The sequence below is a fragment of the Mytilus galloprovincialis genome, chromosome 1 (assembly GCF_965363235.1).
Source record: "Mytilus galloprovincialis chromosome 1, xbMytGall1.hap1.1, whole genome shotgun sequence".
Lineage (NCBI taxonomy): Eukaryota > Metazoa > Mollusca > Bivalvia > Mytilida > Mytilidae > Mytilus > Mytilus galloprovincialis.
Genome location: NC_134838.1, coordinates 36,332,979 through 36,355,055, shown reverse-complemented (window position 1 = coordinate 36,355,055; position 22,077 = coordinate 36,332,979). Strand labels below are relative to the sequence as shown.

General features: G+C 32.4%; 1 protein-coding gene across 2 annotated transcripts in view; it reads right to left on the bottom strand.

The window, feature by feature from the left end:
* Window positions 1-7,466: 7,466 nt before the first annotated feature.
* Window positions 7,467-22,077, bottom strand: part of LOC143073080 (poly [ADP-ribose] polymerase tankyrase-1-like) — a 30,420-nt gene continuing 15,809 nt past the window's right edge. For both annotated transcript variants that reach the window (XM_076248346.1, XM_076248355.1), the window contains exons 6-7: window positions 21,523-21,742; window positions 7,467-8,479 (exon numbers count right to left, since the gene is read on the bottom strand). In XM_076248346.1, the coding sequence (XP_076104461.1) occupies window positions 8,004-8,479; window positions 21,523-21,742 (696 nt within the window). In that variant the 3' untranslated portion in view covers window positions 7,467-8,003. The remainder of the gene's footprint in view (window positions 8,480-21,522; window positions 21,743-22,077) is intronic.

The following is a 22,077-nucleotide window of genomic DNA, read 5'->3' as shown; positions in this document are numbered from 1 at the left end:
AGCCAAAGGCCACCAATGAGTCTTCAATACAGCGAGGAAATCCCAAACCCGGAGGCTACTTCAGCTGGTTACTAAACAAAAAATAAATACAAGTTCAGTGATAACGGACGTCTTACTAAACTCCGAAATATATAAAAGAAACTAAAATTGAAAATCATTCAAGACTAATAAAGGCCAGAGGCTCCTGACTTGGGACATGTTTTTTTGAAATCTCAATCCTCCCCCTCTTCAACCTCTAGTTCAGTGCCAATCATAATGTTATGGATTTACATGAATACTCCTTCTCCTAAGGTTTATATATCATTCCTGTATGATGTATAGTTATCAGTGAATACTTTTGCTGATTTTACAGCATCTTAAATTTGATTCTTTCCAGGTTTTATCCCTTTAAGCCAAGTTTTGGTGCCAATTGGTGATTTACGGTTTTGTCTATGAAGCTTTTAGAATTTAGGGAGCTACCATTTGATTTTTATGGGGGGGCTAGGATGAAAAATTTTGTCCTGCATTTTTTTTTAGTTGTAATCTCTGTCCTACCTTTTTATTTTTCACTCTATTAGGTCCTGCCTTTTTTTTTATTAGTTTATCCTAACTTTTTTTACCTAAATTGTCATCCTGCCTTTTTTTTTTTTTGCAAAGTGTCTCATCCTGCCTTTTTTTTTACTCAAAACTCCTGTCCTGCCTATTTTTTTCAAATTTCATCCTAGCCCCCCATAAAAAGCTACCATTTTTAAGTCACAATGAGCAATTTATCCAAATTAAGAAAATTATCTATAAATGAAAAGAAATGAAATATTTGAAACTTTAAAGTCTATGAATCACATATAAAACTATTTCTGAATCAAGTAGCGATTGAAAATTGTTCTCAATTAATTACAGTCTCTGATTGCGGTTTTGTAAACGAACACTCCTTCTAAGTATTTGCGATTCATCATTGTCGTTTTTTTTTTAACGGGATGATGAGGTATGTAGTGTATGCGCTGTGAGTCCTCCTTCTCTTCTACCTTTTCGATGAAACCACGTTTTTTCTGCTTTGTACAGGATGAAAATTCTTTGATGTTCTGTTTTTCCGTGTTAAGTTTGTCGTTTTCTTGTATACCAAGGGACTTCAATTTCCAAAATCTCTCAATATCGTAGTCCTCTTTTGTGTGACTAGATAATATGTGCATCATATGTGAATTGCGTTGTCCTCTTGTACATGTAAGTGGTCCAGATAACAAATATCCGATTTTTGAGCTCATCGCTGTCGGTCCGTCGCCTCGAACGATATCATCCTTGATTACATCCCAGTAGTGGTCTGCTCCAATGAGTAAAGAAATTTCAAAGTTATTATCCTCTGATAACGGGTGGGCTAGTTTTAGTCCTTTCAAATAATGTAGTTGCTGCGAAATGTACCTGCGGTTATTCTGAATAGGCGCTGCTATGGTAGGTACAATCAATACCTGCAAAGGTATTTTCTCTCCTGAGTCTGCTTCTAAATACACTGTGGCTTTATTCATGTGACGAACATTCTTGTCAGAATTTCCGAAGGCGGATATGTTGAGAGTTTCCTTTCCGTCTGGCTTGACGTTCAACTTGTCGGCTATTTCCTGCGTCATAAATGATCGTTGCGCTCCTTCGTCGAAAAGGATGTGAGCGTCGGCGCACTGATTCTGTGACCATATTGGAGCAATTGCCGTTTTTAAGAAGACGGTAGAATTTTCCTGTTTAGCAGATGTATGCATGATTGGCGTGCCGTTTTCTGTATGGAAGCAAGTTAACTCGTACCAACGAAAACTCGTACCATGTTAACTCGTACCAAAAAAGTAAACTCGTACCACCGGGAAGTCGTACCACTGTTAACTCGTACCATCAAAAATACATTAAAAATTACGAATATTTTTTGTAAACTTAATAAAAGTTTATTAATATGCATATGCATATATATATATATATATATATAAATCTTATATTGTGTGTTTTAAGTAAATATATGAAAATCTAGAATAATACTGAAATATAAGTTTATGGTATCAATATCAGTTTATAATGTATTTGTATACATAGAATTGGCTCATGACTTGTTACATGAATCTTTATTTCATTTATGTGTTGTTTTAATATTATAATTGTCTGTATTTGGATCACGCCTCTATTGTGCTCTTTCCAATAAAATATTGAATTGAATTGAATTGAATAAAACTAATGTTGAATTACTTGAATTTTATACTGGATTTTATAGACAAAAATACGAATGTTTTTCTAAAAAGCTTTATTTTTTAAGCTGATCTTTCAAAGTAGTTATAATCCAGAAGAAAGAAAAAACATTGCTTTAACTGTACCTTAAGTTGAATATCTATATCCAAAGTAAATTAATTAATGCTGTAATCCATGATCACAAATTGAATGCTTTGTTTACAATTGTTGAAAGCCATGTGCTTTTTGGCGGGAAAATTCGGGAACAGGAAACGGTTACATTTCATTGTAACTTGTTATTTATAAAAAGTAAGAATTTCATTTTGGAAATCATTTTGATTAACTGCTAGGATTTATTCATGAAAAATCACTTTGGAATGATTAAAAATTAAATTCAATAATTATCAGTAAAAGTTTAAAAAAGTCTTTTCAAAGGAGACAACAAAGCAAATCTGCCACGGTATTTTCTATCCAATAGACAGGGAACATCAGCTTCATAATTGGTCATTGTACTTTCAAATTATATACATTTTACAGACTTGAGAGGTATTGAGTGAAAGTAAATTACATACATCATTAAACACCATTAAATGCATTTAAATAAGTTGGTACGAGTTAACAGTGGTACGAGTTTGCATTGGTACGAGTTTTTGTAAAGTGGTACGAGTTGACGTTGGTACGAGTTTACAATGGTACGGGATAACTATAATTCGTAGTTGAAATGTTCTGAATCTGTGATTTTTGAATTGAAGATTCATGGCATAAACTAGTGTGGTGTTTACGTTTACATGTACGGCATGTGTTTTTCGACCTACATTCTGATATTCTATGGTTACCTAAACAATTGAAACATAGGTTTCTCTTCTTAACAATCTCCATTCTTGATTTGCAGTCGGTGAACTTTTCACAGTCTGCAGGAAAATGTTGATCATTGCAATAAGTGCACATTTTACTTTGAGAATAGTTTATAGATTTTGATTTATTTACGTAATACCCATTTTTCTTACTAATTCCGGCATGGAAACTTGCGGTAGGTATATCATAAGATTCACTCCCATCAGTGCTGGCTTCTTGAATAGATATTTCCCGTTGTATTGCCTTTCTTAGATTTGCAAGGGTCCAGTCGTCGTTTCCGTTTTCTCTTGTGATATTACTTTTAACGCTAATAGGGAGCTTACCAAGCATAACTGGGATTAACAGGGAACCATACGTATCTTGGCACTGTCCTAAAGATTCTAGTCCACGGATATAAACCTCTGACTTATCCGAAAAATTACGGATACTATCTAATGTGTATGAGGGTGCTGGCAAATTTAAAAGAGCTTTCATATAAGCGTTCACAATCTTGTGTGATTTCCCAAAGCGATTTACTAATAACTCCACGGCTTTGTGATAGTTTGCGCTGGACATTTAAACCATTTATGACATTCATAGCGTTTGCATCAAGAAGTGACTGTAGGTACGTGAATTTCTGGACATCAGTTAGTGTATGATTGCTGTGAATTGTGTTTTCAAACGACTCCCAAAAGTATTGCCACTCTAGAATATCCCCAGAAAAAGTAGGTAGGGTTAGGCAGCAACCATTTGATTTTCTGGGGGGGGGCTATGGTTTTTTTTTCTGTGCAAACTTTTTTTTTCGCCTGCGGCGAAAAACAATCTATTTTTTCGCGACAAGTCGAAAACAATTTTTTTCTTTCAATTTTAGCATTACATATAGTGGCAGCTGAGGGTGAAACAAACAATTTTTTTTTCTCAGAATCAAAAACAAATTATTTTTTTCTCCAAAAACTGGAAACAAACTTTTTTTTCCAAAAAAACCATAGCCCCCCCCCAGAAAATCAAATGGTTGCTGCCTTAGCTTCGGCAAGCGGTGATTTTGACTAGACAGTGAACTATTAGTTGTTTGCGATGAATATCTTGGGAAGAATTCTGTGTTCATTACAGGACGGGTCTCGGAATTGACTTCATGCATGTTCATGACAGGGCGTGTGTTTGGGATGCTTTCATGAGATAATTCTGTACATGTACGTGTAACTGTTTGTGCTAATTTCTTATAACGGCGTAAATTTGTTTCAAGATCTAAATTATACTCATCTGCATCTGTAATTTCAACTTCTATATCTTCATCCGATGTATTTTCCAAAATCTGTTCATCCAGTTTAAGAATTACACTTTGTTTTTTCACTATAGCGTCAATAATTGGACCTGCAATGTCTATATCCATCTCCGAATCGGTGTTCAGCTCATCTAGTTTCTTGAAGAATTTCGTGACAGCGGCTCTATTTCCAGCTCGAATAGACTTGATTCTCGACGAATCCATCTTTTATCCTGGTCTCGGTACCAATCTCGTGATCGTATAAGTTGTAGTTGCGTTGTGTTTTGAATAGAGAAAAAGACGTCTATACAAATGGATGATTTAATGCTGGAATACAATGACGTTAATACATAGCAACCATGACGTTACATATAGAGAGCGGTAACGCGTATAAGTACATGTATGAATCCCGCGTAATGAGATTGTCTCTATTTGTCCTCGACAGGGGTGGGGGAGGAGGATTTGTTTTGGATCGGTTATTCAAGTCATTTTTGTAAACTAAGAGGACAGGTAATCTATTTTCTGCACTATCGAAGCAAGATTTTTCATGTTCATTAAAGCAAGGGACTGGTTATTTATTTTCACAACTATATTTATAATATTAGAAAACATACAATTTTCAAATTATTTGTTTATTATCAATGAAAATTGTATTGTCAAGTCATTATGTACCATTTAATCAGAATTAATCATCATCCTCTGCAGAAATGAATATCCTATATTAGCCCAACTGCATATACATGTATTGCATACATATACGTTATTAAAATTTGGTTGTATGTAGCCTTTTTTTAAAGTATCGGCAAACCTGTTTCGCCGAGCGGAGATACTAATACCAAATCAGTCGAACATGACTTGTGCATCTAACAATAATTCCATACACCAAATATAAATATGACTTATAATAGTTTCTTTTCTAAGTATTTTCGAAAACAAGTTTAAACAAAATAAATTGCTTTGCTGAGCGCAGCCTGATACGACTACATAGGTTGAACCCTGAACAGTTGGGGCAAATTTGGACACAATATTCAAAGCTTGATACTGTCTGAATTTTGATTGTGATCTAATTTTTGACAAAGGTTACTGACACAAAATAAATGTCAAGATCTTACAAGTCTATTGCACAATACTGTGCAAATAAAAATTCTTCTTGAAAATTAAAAATTTTGAAAAAAAAATTGAACCCCCCCCCCCCCCCCAACTTTTTGAATCCCACCTTTCAGCAATTAGCCCCATACTCAATCCCAGCCTTTCTTTTGTAGTATAGAACCTTGTAGTACAATTTCAGAGAGATCCATACTCTTAAACACAAAGTTGCAAAACTTGTTTCCTAATCCACTATAAATAAATATGTTTAAACTAAACACAAGTGTTTGTCTGGAAACTAGAAAAATGCTTCTTTTTGGCCCTTTTTGGTCCCCAATTCCTGCATGAATTGGGCAATTACCCCCAAACTCAATCCCAGCCTTTCTTTTGTGATATGGAAGCTTGTGGTACAATGTCAGAGTGATGCATCAGTCACACACAAGTTATTGGCCAGAAACAACAAAAATGCTTGTTTTTTGCCCCTTAATTCCAAAACTGTCGGCACCGTAACCCCCAAAATGATTCCACACCTTCTACTAGTGGTATTAAACATTTAAGGAATGACTAATATTTTTTCTGTCTATGAAGAAATAACATAAAAAATGTGGTGCAAACTTAATAACCAGCGTAGCGGGTTATTTTAAAGTGTGCCACTTTTTTATTTTATTTTGAAGACAGATCAAATATTAGTTATTTCTTATAAGCTAATTCTAAATTCAATTTTAAACTGGAGTAAACCATGAAAAAATATGATGACATCATGGTCACATGACTAAATTATGTCTGAGCTGATATGATAAACAAAACAACGTCAGCCAATCAGAAGACATGTGACATCCAAAATTAAATTATTGTGGTATAATGTCAGAGCAATTGAAATACTTATACACAAGTTATAATCCTGAAAGTAGAAAGATGCTTATTTTGGGCCCCTTTTGGGTCCCCTAATTCCTAAAATATTGGAACCATCATCCCCAAAATCAATCCCAACCTTCCCTATGTGGTATTGAACCATCTTATTAAATTGCAGAGATCCATTCAATTAAACTTAAGTTATTGTCTGGAAACCAAATGTGTCTTCGGACTACGCAGACGACGACATCATACCATTATACTGTAACAAACCTAGGGTTGTCATAAAACTCTGTTTAAAACTCATTCCGGAGGAGTGGAATCACCATTTAACTCAACGGCAGTATGAAGAAACAGATTTGTAATAGACATTCATCTTTCAACAAATTACACAATAAATCGGGTGGTCAATATTATGTAGTTGACAGTTCAAAGGCTTGATTCAGAATGCCATGTTTATCTACTGGCTCCTATTTATGTCTTTTGGCACTATGACGTAAGAATAAACATCAAATCATCCAATCAACTAGAGACATGTATGTATGTTTCTGCTCTCAATAATACTGCTTAGTATGAGACCTTATAAAACCTGTTAAGGAGTGTATGTGTACATGTAGTTTCTGATATTTTAATGTGTTTATGCAGTGGTTTCAAATCAGCAGATGTGGATACCTTAGCTATTTTTCTGTAGAAGTGCCCATATTTTGACCCTGCTTTCCAAATTTAATGCAATTAAATTTGTCTGTTAAAGTTACAAAAATGTAGTCACCCTGCAAATGCACTATGCAGTCTTTTTATTGTGTGATTTAGTGATCAACTTTAAATAGTTTCATTTAAAGGCATTCTTCTGAGCAACACTTCTCGAAATGTGGCTAAAATTGGCAAGGTAGATCAAAAAAGAAATGAAGAAAATGAAAATATAATATTTCATGTGTTTTTCAAAGAGTACAATTTATGCCACTCAGTATGCATAGTTTGCCATGTTTACCACAGATCAATGTTAAATGACTAATTTTTAAACCTCCAATAATCAATCTATTTTAGAATAATTTGTAAAACACATATAGTTTAAGGAGATTTTTTTTAAAAGTTAATTAGCCTATTTCAATCAAAGATTCCCTCTGTAGAACATTCTTTTCATTTAAAATACAATGTATAATGTGTGCCATCTTTTGATAGTTAGACTTGTGGTTTCACAGATGATGATCATGAAATAAAGTTGTCTACGGAAAGGCAGATAAAGGATGCAGAGAAACACTACTACAGTTAAGACATTATATTATCAGCAAGATTGACAATTATTTTCATTTCCTGAACTGCTCACATAATTTTGTGCATGTCACAATACTTTTCACATATTTATTCTGTTCTATAAACATGCATAATAAGTCATATTACAAAATTTACTGTACATCAATGTATTTTTTCTTCACAAATCACATAATATGTACATGTCATATTCAAAATTACATCGATGTTTTTTGTTCTTTATTGTTTTTTTCTCAATCATATATGTCATATTACAATATTTATTGTACAACAAATGATTTTTACTTTCTTTAGTGTAATTTCTCAAATCACATAATATGTCTTAGTACAAAATTTACATCAATGTTTTTTTGCTTTCTTCAATGGTTTTTCCACAAATCTGTAAGCAATGGGTATCTAATACCATCCGAAATGACTACATTATATTTTATTGTTTATTGTGTGTTTATTATGCCATCATAGTCATAGAATAACCTAGGCCATGCACATGGGGCATTTTAGTGGATACTGAAGATTCGAAATAAAATCATCATGTTGGCATTGTTCTTGGCCGTTCCATGTTCTGCATGAATCTAAATACTGAAATACCACAAACTGTTTCCATGATTTCTCCTACTTTAACAAATCCCAATTTTTCAAAGAAACCTACAGCACGACCTGCACTTTGAATTCTGATTGGTCGAATTTTATCATGACTTTTGAACTCATTCAATACTTTTTTTACCAACTTTTTACCAATTCCTTGTAATTGGTAGTCTTCTTTTACAAACATGAATGTTATCTGACTATAGTATTCGCTGTCAAAATTACTGCCGGGTGAATCCATCTTCAAGTCACAAAACTGGTAACTTATTTCACCTATGAGAGATACTTTGGAGGGTCGTTTTTCATAAACGAACCTGACTGAGTTGTTTTCTGGAATATCGCATACTTCTCCACAAACCTCTCTGGAAAGTTTTCTGAACTTGGCCCGGTTTGGATTGGTCCTTCCTTCTTTCTTTATTTCTGAAAACAGAAAAATACTTTGTATTATTGTTGTTTACAAAATTAATGTATATATTGGTATATATGTTGTACTGGGTATGCTGATGCTTGAATTATTATATTTTTCTCTAGATTTCCATTTTTGTTGATTGATTGCGGTCTCATTGATGTATACAATTTCCCCAAGCTATATTTTTCTGCCCATACCTCGAGACCACAGCTCCTTGATTTATAAATGTACCTCACCTCATCCACTATTTTATGATGGGGTCTCATTGGGGGGGGGGGGGGGTGTTCTGATCCCAGATCCCGCTTACTGTTTTGTCAGATTCCCTTATCCCACTACACTATGTAGGTAAGCAATGTTCATTTTTTTGTTATTTCCGGTGTCCCGCTAGACTTCATTTCCTGTTTTCATGGCACAATAATTTGACTTTCATGTGTCACGCTTACAAAAAATCAGCAATCCTGTGTCACGCTTAGACCCCAATGAGACCCATTATGATGTCACTAAACAACATAAACATAACTAGTTGCTAAAAGGTGCCAAAGAGTCCTTTATATGAACCCCCAATCCTTTCTATTTTTTTTATAATCATCCGAACATCTCCTGTTAGAGAATGCTCAATTGGTGTCAATATCATAAGAATGCTTATAATTGTTTACTTTTATAAATTGCTATTTGGATGGAGAGTTGTCTCATTGGCACTCATACCACATCTTCCTATATAGATCTATTAAACATCTCCTACCTATAAAATTCATTATTAATATTTTGTCTTCGTGAACATGCAATAAATATTTGCCACTGGCCCTTCAGCATCCAGCAATCAATCAATCTTTTTCCTCAATATGCATGAGGCAAGGGATTTTTAAGTTGTTGCTTTACAGTTTTTTCTTATGAAAAGTCAAGTCGGTTGGTTGGAAAAAAATATTTAAAAAAAATCATTCAAGACATAAAAAATATAAATTTGTAAAAAAAAACATATCTATTTCACCTCACTATAAACAATAAATTTGGTATACTATTTTATCTTATTTTTTTAAATTTTATTTTCAAATAATATGAGGCAGTCGTTACCTGTGAAAGGGGACGAAGCCTGTGTCAAATATTAATTAGGTCTTTCCACTTTTCCGTGGAAAGACCTATAGGTTTTGTTCTGATTATTGTTAGGTCTTTCCACTTTTCCGTGGAAAGACCTATAGGTTTTGTTCTGATTATTAGGTCTTTCCACCTTTCCGTGGAAAGACCTATTGATTTTGTTTTGATTATTATTATTTTTCTTCTTCCGCCTAAATTTTTTTCTTGCATAGTTTTGTTGTTTCAAAAGATGTCACATAGATATTTGGAATATGATTTAAAATTTACAACTGCGTAACAAAATACTTTACGTTGTAAGAGTTATCTCCCCAAACACTGTTTTTCTTGTGGCCACTACTCCTTCGCAACCGTAAAAGATTACGACAAATTTATTTTACCAAATTGCTCGTTACATCTTCAGGATTAGGATATTCATTTGGACTGAAGCTTTACGGAGACTCCATATGAGAGTTATTCCCCCTTTTCCATTAAATTAAGTGATATGCATTTCTAAATGGTAAACCATAAGTGATAGATACCAAGGGTCTTTAGATTTGAGGTCCTTGGTCCAAAAAAATGAAAATCAGGTCAAGGTCAAAGGTCAAGGTCATATTCTAAATTTTGATTTTGGCTAATTTTCCCTTATTTTCAAAAACCTTAAAAGATATCGATAAATTATTTTTACTAAATTGTTAGTTGCGACATGTTGTAACTTATAAATTTTGGTTGAAAGGGTGCGCAGCCAATAAATGGGAGTTTTTGCCCATCTTATATTTAGAATTACTCGTAAAGTGATATTACTCATTATCCAAACATATTAAAGACCTAGGGTCTTTTGATTTAAGGTCCTTGGTTTGTGACCTTGAAATTGAAGTCAAGGTCGTAGGTTAATAGGACGTTTTAGACTTTGACCTTTGCTTTAAATTCATATTAATACATCATTAAGCCATATGAACTAACATTTTAAACTGATTTTTATATTTCAATATAAAAAAAGATCTTTACTAGTGGAAAGACCTTCAATTGTTCTCTGAACAATTGGTTTTTAATTAGGTCTTTCCACCTTTCCGTGGAAAGACCTATTGAATTTGTTCTGATTATTAGGTCTTTCCACCTTTCCGTGGAAAGACCTATTGAATTTGTTCTGATTATTATTATTATTATTATTATTTTTTTTTTTTTTCTTCCGCCTAATTTTTTTTCTTGCGTATTATTGATGTTTCAAAAGATGTCCCTTAGATATTTGGAATATGGTATCGTATAGTTTATACGCTTTAAAAATTTACAACTGCGTAACAAAATACTTTACGTTGTAAGAGTTATCTCCCCAAACACTGTTTTTCTTGTGGCCACTACTCCTTCGCAACCGTTAAAGATTAAGACAAATTTATTTTACCAAATTGCTCGTTACATCTTCAGGATTAGGATATTCATTTGGACCGAAGCTTTACGGAGACTCCATATGAGAGTTATTCCCCCTTTTCCATTTAATTAAGTAATATGCATTTCTAAATGGTAAACCATAAGTGATAAAGACATAGGGTCTTTAGATTTGAGGTCCTTGGTCCAAAATGATAAAAATGAGGTCAAGGTCAAAGGTCAAGGTCATATTCTAAATTTTGATTTTGGCTTATTTTCATTTATTTTCAAATACCTTATGACATATCGACAAATAATTTTTCATAAATTGTTAGTTGCGACATGTCCTTACTTGTATATTTTGGTTGAAAGGATGCGCAGACAATAAATGGGAGTTTTTGCCCATCTTCAATTAGAATTACGCGTAAAGTGATATTACTAATAAACCAAACATATTAAAGACCTAGGGTCTTTTGATTTAAGGTCCTTGGTTTGTGAACTTGAAATTGAGGTCAAGGTCATAGGTTAATATGACGTTCTAGATTTTGACCTTTGCTTTAAATTCATATAAATACATCATAAAGCCATAGGAAATAACATTTTAAACTGATTTTTCATATTTCAATATCAAAATAGATCTTTACTAGTGGAAAGACCTACAATTGTTCTCTGAACAATTGGTTTTTAATTATTATTAGGTCTTTCCACCTTTCCGTGGAAAGACCTATTGAATTTGTTCTGATTATTAGGTCTTTCCACCTTTCCGTGGAAAGACCTATTGAATTTGTTCTGATTATTATTTTTTTTTTTTTTTTTTTTCTTCCGCCTAAAGTTTTTTCTTGCGTAGTATTGATGTTTCAAAAGATGTCACTTAGATATTTGGAATATGATGTCGTATAGTTTATACGCTTTAAAAATTTACAACTGCGTAACAAAATACTTTACGTTGTAAGAGTTATCTCCCCAAACACTGTTTTTCTTGTGGCCACTACTCCTTCGCAACCGTAAAAGATTACGACAAATTTATTTTACCAAATTGCTCGTTATTTCTTCAGGATTAGGATATTCATTTGGACCGAAGCTATCTGGAGACTCCATATGAGAGTTATTTCCCCTTATGCATTTGATATAAGTGATATGCGTTTCTAACTGGTAAACCATTAGTGATATAGGCCTAGGGTCTTTGGATTTAAGTTCCTTGGTCCAAAAAAATGAAAATAAGGTCAAGGTCAAAGGTCAAGGTCATATTCTAAATTTTGATTTTGGCTTATTTTCTCTTATTTTCAACAACCGTGAAAGATATTGACAAATTATTTTTACTAAATTGTGAGTTGCGACATGTTGTAACTTATAAATTTTGGTTGGAAGGGTGCGTAAACAATAAATGAGAGTTTTCGTCAATCTTATATTTAAAATCATGCCTTAAGTGATATAACTCATTAACCATACATATTACAGACCTAGGGTCTTTTTATTTGAGGTCCTTGGTTGGTGACCTTGAAATTGAGGTCAAGGTCAAAGGTTAATAGGACGTTCTAGATTTTGACCTTTGCTTTAAATTCATATTTATACATTATAAAATCATAGGAACTGACATTCTAGATTGATTTTTAATATTTTGATAATAAAATAGATCTTTACTTGTGGAAAGACCTTCAATTGTTCTTTGAACAATTGGTTTTTAATTATTTTTTTTTTTTTTTTTTTCTTCTGCCTAAATTTTTTTCTTGCATAGTATTGATGTTTCAAAAGATGTCGCTTAGATATTTGGAATATGATGTCGTATAGTTTATACGCTTTAAAAATTTACAACTGCGTAACAAAATACTTTATGTTGTAAGAGTTATCTCCCCAAACACTGTTTTTCTTGTGGCCACTACTCCTTCGCAACCGTAAAAGATTACGACAAATTTATTTTACCAAATTGCTCGTTACTTCTTCAGGATTAGGATATTCATTTGGACCAAAACTATCTGGAGACTCCATATGAGAGTTATTTCCCCTTATGCATTTGATTCAAGCGATATGCATTTTCAACTGGTAAGCCATAAGTGATAGAGAGAGACCTGGTGTCTTCAGATTTGAGGTCCTTGGTCCAAAAAAATGAAAATGAGGTCAAGGTCAAAGGTCAAGGTCATATTCTAAATTTGATTTTGGCTTATTTTCATTTATTTTCAAATACCTTATGACATATCGACAAATAATTTTTCATAAATTGTTAGTTGCGACATGTCCTTACTTGTATATTTCGGTTGAAAGGGTGCGCAGACAATAAATGGGAGTTTTTGTCAACTTACATTTAGAATTACGCGTAAAGTGATATTACTCATAAACCAAACATATTAAAGACCAAGGGTCTTTGGATTTAAGGTATTTGGTTTGTGACCTTGAAATTGAGGTCAAGATCATAGGTTAATATGACGTTCTAGATTTTGACCTTTGCTTTAAATTCATATAAATACATCATAAAGCCATAGGAACTAACATTTTAAACTGATTTTTCATATTTCAATATCAAAATAGATCTTTACTAGTGGAAAGACCTACAATTGTTCTCTGAACAATTGGTTCTTAATTATTATTTTTCTTCTTCCGCCTAAATTTTTTTCTTGCGTAGTTTTGTTCTTTCAAAAGATGTCACTTAAGATATTTGGAATATGATATCGTATAGTTAATACGCTTTAAAAAATGACAACCGCGTAACAAAATACTTAACCTTGTAAGAGTTCTCTCCCCAAACACTGTTTTTCTTGTGGCCACTACTCCTTTGCAACCGTAAAAGATTACGACAAATTTATTTTACCAAATTTCTCGTTACATCTTAAGGATTAGGATATTCATTTGGACCAAAGCTTTACGGAGACTCCATATGAGAGTTATTCCCCATTTTCATTTGAATTAAGTGATATGCATTTCTAAATGGTAAACCATAAGTGATAGATACCAAGGGTCTTTAGATTTGAGGTCCTTGGTCCAAAAAAATGAAAATCAGGTCAAGGTCAAAGGTCAAGGTCATATTCTAAATTTTGATTTTGGCTAATTTTCCCTTATTTTCAAAAACCTTAAAAGATATCGATAAATTATTTTTACTAAATTGTTAGTTGCGACATGTTGTAACTTATAAATTTTGGTTGGAAGGGTGCGTAAACAATAAATGAGAGTTTTCGCCCATCTTATATTTAAAATCATGCCTAAAGTGATATAACTTATTAACCATACATATTACAGACCTAGGGTCTTTTTATTTGAGGTCCTTGGTTGGTGACCTTGAAATTGAGGTCAAGGTCAAAGGTTTATAGGACGTTCTAGATTTTGACCTTTGCTTTAAATTCATATTTATACATCATAAAGTCATAGGAACTGACATTTTAGATTGATTTTTAATATTTTGATAATTAAATAGACCTTTACTTGTGGAAAGACCTATTGAATTTGTTCTGACTATTTTTTTTTTTTTTTTTTTTCTTCCGCCTAAAGTTTTTCTTGCGTAGTATTGATGTTTCAAAAGATGTCGCTTAGATATTTGGAATATGATGTCGTATAGTTTATACGCTTTAAAAATTTACAACTGCGTAACAAAATACTTTACGTTGTAAGAGTTATCTCCCCAAACACTGTTTTTCTTGTGGCCACTACTCCTTCGCAACCGTAAAAGATTACGGCAAATTTATTTTACCAAATTGCTCATTACTTCTTCAGAATTAGGATATTCATTTGGACTGAAGCTATTCGGAGACTCCATATGAGAGTTATTTCCCCTTATGCATTTGATATAAGTGATATGCATTTCTAACTGGGAAACCATCAGTGATATAGGCCTAGGGTCTTTGGATTTAAGTTCCTTAGTCCAAAAAAATGAAAATAAGGTCAAGGTCAAAGGTCAAGGTCATATTCTAAATTTTGATTTTGGCTTATTTTCTCTTATTTTCAACAACCATGAAAGATATTGACAAATTATTTTTACAAAATTGTTAGTTGGGACATGTAGTAACTTATAAATTTTGGTTGAAAGGGTGCGTAGACAATAAAGGGGAGTTTTCGCCCCTCTTATATTTAGAATTATGCGTAAAGTGATATTACTCATTAACCATACATATTTAAGACCTATGGTCTTTTGATTCGATGTACCTGGTTTGTGACCTTGAAATTGAGGTCAAGGTCAAAGGTTAATAGGACGTTCTAGATTTTGACCTTTGCTTTAAATTCATATTAAGACATCATAAAGCCATAGGAACTGACATTTTTAGACTGATTTTTAATATTTTAACTGATGGAAAGACCTTCAATTGTTCTCTGAACAATTGGTTTTTGGTTTTTAATTATTATTATTATTATTTTTTTTTTCTTCCGCCCAATTTTTTTTCTTGCGTAGTATTGTTGTTTAATAAGTTGTCGCTTAGATATTTGGAATATGATATCGTATAGATTATACGCTTTAAAAATTTACAACCGCGTAACAAAATATTTTTCGTTGTATGAGTTATCTCCCCGAACACTGTTTTTCTTGTGGCCACTACTCCTTCGCAACCGTAAAAGATTACGACAAATTTATTTTACCAAATTGCTCGTTACTTCTTCAGGATTAGGATATTCATTTGGACCAAAACTATCTGGAGACTCCATATGAGAGTTATTTCCCTTATGCATTTGATTCAAGCGATATGCATTTTCAACTGGTAAGCCATAAGTGATAGAGAGAGACCTGGTGTCTTCAGATTTGAGGTCCTTGGTCCAAAAAAATGAAAATGAGGTCAAGGTCATATTCTTAATTTGATTTTGGCTTATTTTCATTTATTTTCAAATACCTTATGACATATCGACAAATAATTTTTCATAAATTGTTAGTTGCGACATGTCCTTACTTGTATATTTCGGTTGAAAGGGTGCGCAGACAATAAATGGGAGTTTTTGTCAACTTACATTTAGAATTACGCGTAAAGTGATATTACTCATAAACCAAACATATTAAAGACCTAGGGTCTTTTGATTTAAGGTATTTGGTTTGTGACCTTGAAATTGAGGTCAAGATCATAGGTTAATATGACGTTCTAGATTTTGACCTTTGCTTTAAATTCATATAAATACATCATAAAGCCATAGGAACTAACATTTTAAACTGATTTTTTATATTTCAATATCAAAATAGATCTTTACTAGTGGAAAGACCTTCAATTGTTCTCTGAACAATTGGTTTTTAATTATTATTATTAGGTCTTTCCACCTTTCCGTGGAAAGACCTATAGGTTTTGTTATGATTATTATTAGGTCTTTCCACTTTTCCGTGGAAAGACCTATTGATTTTGTTCTGATTATTATTATTTTTCTTCTTCCGCCTAAATTTTTTTCTTGCGTAGTTTTGTTGTTTCATAAGATGTCGCTTAGATATTTGAAATATGATATTGTATAGTTTATACGCTTTAAAAATTTACAACCGCGTAACAAAATACTTTACGTTGTAAGAGTTATCTCCCCAAACACTGTTTTTCTTGTGGCCACTACTCCTTCGCAACCGTAAAAGATTACGACAAAATTATTTTACCTAATTGCTCCTTACATCATCAGGATTAGGATATTTTTTTGGACCAAAGCTTTACAGAGACTCCATATGAGAGTTATTCCCCCTTTTCCATTAAATTAAGTGATATGCATTTCTAAATGGTAAACCATAAGTGATAAAGACCTAGGGTCTTCAGATATGAGGTACTTGGTCCCAAAAAATGAAAATGAGGTCAAGGTCAAAGGTCAAGGTCATATTCTAAATTTTGATTTTGGCTTATTGTCACTTATTTTCAAATACTGTATGACATTTCGACAAATAATTTTTCATAAATTGTTAGTTGCAACATGTCCTTACTTGTATATTTTGGTTGAAAGGGTGCGCAGCCAATAAATGGGCCGGGAGTTTTTGCCCATCTTACATTTAGAATTAAGCGTAAAGTGATATTACTCATTAACCAAACATATTAAAGACCTAGGGTCTTTTGATTTAAGGTCCTTGGTTTGTGACCTTGAAATTGAGGTCAAGGTCAGAGGTTAATATGACGTTCTAGATTTTGACCTTTGCTTTAAATTCATATAAATACATCATAAAGCCATAGAAACTAACATTTTAAACTGATTTTTCATATTTCAATATCAAAATAGATCTTTTCTAATGGAAAGACCTACAATTGTTCTCTGAACAATTGGTTTTTAATTATTTTTTTTTTTCTTCCGCCTAATTTTTTTCTTGCGTAGTATTGTTGTTTAATAAGTTGTCGCTTAGATATTTGGAATATGATATCGTATAGTTTATACGCTTTAAAAATTTACAACCGCGTAACAAAATACTTTACGTTGTATGAGTTATCTCCCCAAACACTGTTTTTCTTGTGGCCACTACTCCTTCGCAACCATAAAAGATTACGACAAATTTATTTTACCAAATTACTCGTTACTTCTTCAGGATTAGGGTATTCATTTGGACCGAAGCTATCCGGAGACTCCATATGAGAGTTATTTCCCCTTATGCATTTGATATAAGTGATATGCGTTTCTAACTGGTAAACCATCAGTGATATAGGCCTAGGGTCTTTGGATTTAAGTTCCTTGGTCCAAAAAAATGAAAATAAGGTCAAGGTCAAAGGTCAAGGTCATATTCTAAATTTTGATTTTGGCTTATTTTCTCTTATTTTCAAAAACCGTGAAAGATATTGAGAAATTATTTTTACTAAATTGTGAGTTGCGACATGTTGTAACTTATAAATTTTGGTTGGAAGGGTGCGTAAACAATAAATGAGAGTTTTCGCCCATCTTATATTTAAAATCATGCCTAAAGTGATATAACTCATTAACCATACATATTACAGACCTAGGGTCTTTTTATTTGAGGTCCTTGATTGGTGACCTTGAAATTCAGGTCAAGGTCAAAGGTTAATAGGACGTTCTAGATTTTGACCTTTGCTTTAAATTCATATTTATACATTATAAAGTCATAGGAACTGACATTTTAGATTGATTTTTAATATTTTGATAATAAAATAGATTTTTACTTGTGGAAAGACCTTCAATTGTTCTTTGAACAATTGGTTTTTAATTATTTTTTTTTTTCTTCCGCCTAATTTTTTTCTTGCGTAGTATTGTTGTTTAATAAGTTGTCGCTTAGATATTTGGAATATGATATCGTATAGTTTATACACTTTAAAAATTTACAACCGCGTAACAAAATACTTTACGTTGTATGAGTTATCTCCCCGAACACTGTTTTTCTTGTGGCCACTACTCCTTCGCAACCGTAAAAGATTACGACAAATTTATTTTACCAAATTGCTCGTTACTTCTTCAGGATTAGGATATTCATTTGGACCGAAGCTATCCGGAGACTCCATATGAGAGTTATTTCCCCTTATGCATTTGATATAAGTGATATGCGTTTCTAACTGGTAAACCATCAGTGATATAGGCCTAGGGTCTTTGGATTTAAGTTCCTTGGTCCAAAAAAATGAAAATAAGGTCAAAGTCAAAGGTCAAGGTCATATTCTAAATTTTGATTTTGGCTTATTTTCTCTTATTTTCAACAACCGTGAAAGATATTGACAAATTATTTTTACTAAATTGTGAGTTGCGACATGTTGTAACTTAGGCCGTTTTTATTAAATAAGTTGGTTTACGGATCCGCCGACCCGAATTTTCGCTAATTCAAATAAAAATAAACGCACATTTGTCCTTAAAAATTATTTCCGCCGACCTCATATTTCTCGATTTACTAAGAAAATTTTAAACGGAATTTTTGTGTTTACGTTTCGTATTCTGGTTCCTATTACTGCATTAAAAAATCATTAACCAGTGCACCGGAAACGTGACTGGTAAGCTTTCCCCGACACCCAAAAGCGAAAACAAGTCGCCCTCTTCTTGACGATACTCGCTTTCAGTCGCTTCCGTCATCGGACATTTTCAATTTTTACCAAGTTGATGAAACATCATTTTTTTTATTGATAATTAAAGAAATTAAGACATAAACGGTGCATTATCTTAAGAAAAGAGGCTGAAGCATTGTATTTGCAGTGTGTAGCAGTTTATTTGATAAAAAATACAACTTTTTATCACCTCGAACATTTTTGCAAGTTCCGGTGCTTGTTACTCGAAAACGTACATCAACCTAAATTTCGGCGGTAAAATAAGTTTGTTACTTCATTTAAACGTGATAAAAGTTGCCTCTAGTAAATGTTTAATCCATTTATTGCATTAAAAACGTCATGTTCCTTTCCAAATAACTTGTCAAACATCGTTTATTTTTGTAAATTTTCTTGCATTCGTTCGCCATTTACCGATTCCTAAACTACGGATCTGAACCGGACCAGCTAAACCGAAATCCGTACTTTTACAATAATTATTACGGACGCACGGATGGAACAGCTGACAGACGAATATTGACCACAAAGGAAAAAATTACGTATTTCACATGCATTAAGAGACTTTTAGTTACATCTAATTGATTGGTGTATATAATTCCCTATATTTTTTATGTATTGAATTTGTTTCAAACTTTATTAAAGTTGCTTAACTCTGAGACTATTACACTAGCTAATATCAATATATTATGGCCCAGCTTAAATTATATATTTTTTTATGAGAGACACTGAATTTCATACTTAAGATAGTTTTGAATTAAATTGTAATTGATATATTATAATTTCTTTACATTTTTCAAAATAAAAAAAATTTTTTTTTAGTGCTAGATATTAAATATTTAGTTGGAAGTTTCTCACAAGAACCTAAGTAAAACTTTTAATTTGAAATGTTACTTTAATTGTATACTCAGATATGAATTGAACAATATAAAAAGAACATTATTTAACATATGACCCTTTATACTATAGTAAAATCCAAACATTGTAGGGCACCAAGCGAATGAGCACTTCTCTTTCAAATCTCACCACTTCTCCCTATCAGTTTCAAAAAGAAAAGTCACTTCTCCCTATAATTCTGAAAAAGTGTGAGCCCTGCTGATATCCGTAAACCAAGTAAAAAAAAAAAAACTGGAAAGATCTAGTTTAAATTTATTTTTTTCCCTCCTCCTACCCTAAGTTTTTTGGGCTGATGTCCGTAAACCAACTTATTAAATAAAAACGGCCTTATAAATTTTGGTTGGAAGGGTGCGTAAACAATAAATGAGAGTTTTCGCCCATCTTATATTTAAAATCATGCCTAAAGTGATATAACTCATTAACCATACATATTACAGACCTAGGGTCTTTTTATTTGAGGTCCTTGGTTGGTGACCTTGAAATTGAGGTCAAGGTCAAAGGTTAATAGGACGTTCTAGATTTTGACCTTTGCTTTAAATTCATATTTATACATTATAAAGTCATAGGAACTGACATTTTAGATTGATTTTTAATATTTTGATAATAAAATAGATCTGTACTTGTGGAAAGACCTTCAATTGTTCTTTGAACAATTTGTTTTTAATTTACATTTTTTTTATTTTAACATATTTTAATGTTCAAAATGAAACGGAAATACCGTAATGTTTCTGATGTTGGCTCTGTTGTTACTCAAGTCTAATGAAAAACAAGATCGGAAGTAAGAAAGAGATTTCTGCTCAAATGCGGGAAAATCAAAAAGTTAAAAAAAAAAGTTAAAGATTTTGAGTTCATAAGTACATTGGAAAATTATACTTTTTAATTCTTTTTTTTTTATGGATTTTTCTACTGTTATAGGGGACTTTGTCACATTATTATTGCTCAGCTGTTTCAAACATAAATGCATGCCATGAACAATCAACATCATACAATAGACAACTTTTAACTTCAATGCATTTCCTTCAAAAACTCTGGTTTTAGTGAACATCATCTATGCAGTTAGGGGCATCGTCACTTCCGTTCCCATGCTGAGCAATCGGTAGGAAAACTATGATGCTATATTGAACGAATTAGGGATACAGGCGATCCCCTCTATCTTGTAAATGACGTCATAATTGACAAGATTTTCCTGTGACGGACAAATTCGAAAGTGGTCTATTGGAACAGTGAAAGGCCAAATCAAGGATGTAGTTAAAAAGCATCGGAAACAAGATCTTATAAGGGACAACTAATTCCAAATTTATGTATTTAAACAAAATAAAACAAAAACTTTTTAAGTTTTAAAAGATTATATACACATCATACATTCCCCCTTTCATTTTAGTTGATTAGTGAACACACATATTCGTTTTCTAGAAAGATAATTAGTTACTGTCCCACTAGTGACATCAGTTTATATAAGTTCTTAGAAAATACAAAACTGGCAGAACGGTTGAACCCAGACACAAATTATCTGATATTCAATTGCTTGATAGCGTATAAATAAATCAAATTAAACAGCTATCACTTATACAATGAAAGATACATTTTTAAGATGGATGAGCATCTCGGTTTGATATAATGACATTATAACATGCCAAAATTCAATATCTTGTTGATGAAAAAACCCAATATATGAAGGAGCTTGGTGGTTAAAAACCCAATTTGATATTGGCTTGAAGGGTGATTTGGAATTAATAATGCAATTGAAAAAAACATTTCACTCAATTACATAATAAAATGGTGGGTAAAAACCCCAATTGTGAATTCTTATCTGGAGCTCTGATATTTCAGTGTATTACCTACTAAATGCAGTGGAGTAGAATTTCTCCCTTGATTATCTCTACAATTGATATTTTCTTGTGTTGATAATTTCTGTTCTCGAGATAAGTTTCCTTTTTGGGCAGCTTCTGATAATGCAGCATCACTTCTAAGTAAATCAGCTTCATCATGATCACCTTCTTTGACAAGGTCCAAGGGTGTGTTTCCATCCTTATTCTTTTTGGTTGCATCTGCTCCATGCTGAAAGCAAATTTAAAACATTTAAGACCTTCTGTGAATTTATCTTTGTTTTTAGAAAATTTGCGCATTTTCCTGGAAACTTGATTTTGTGGTCTTTTACAATTTATTTTTTATACAACTATAAAGATTTTTTTTTAAATAAACACTTTAATTTGTGGTATACAATTACCAAGGAAATAAACTTAGTACCAAATGAATAATATTTGAACATTTTGCTTTTTCCAAATAAAAGGTTGAAATAATAGTATTCTTATTACCAGCCATTCCATTCCAACTATGCTATTTTTGTTAGAATGTGTTATTCTGTAAAAAAAAAAAAAAAAAACGGTCCAAAG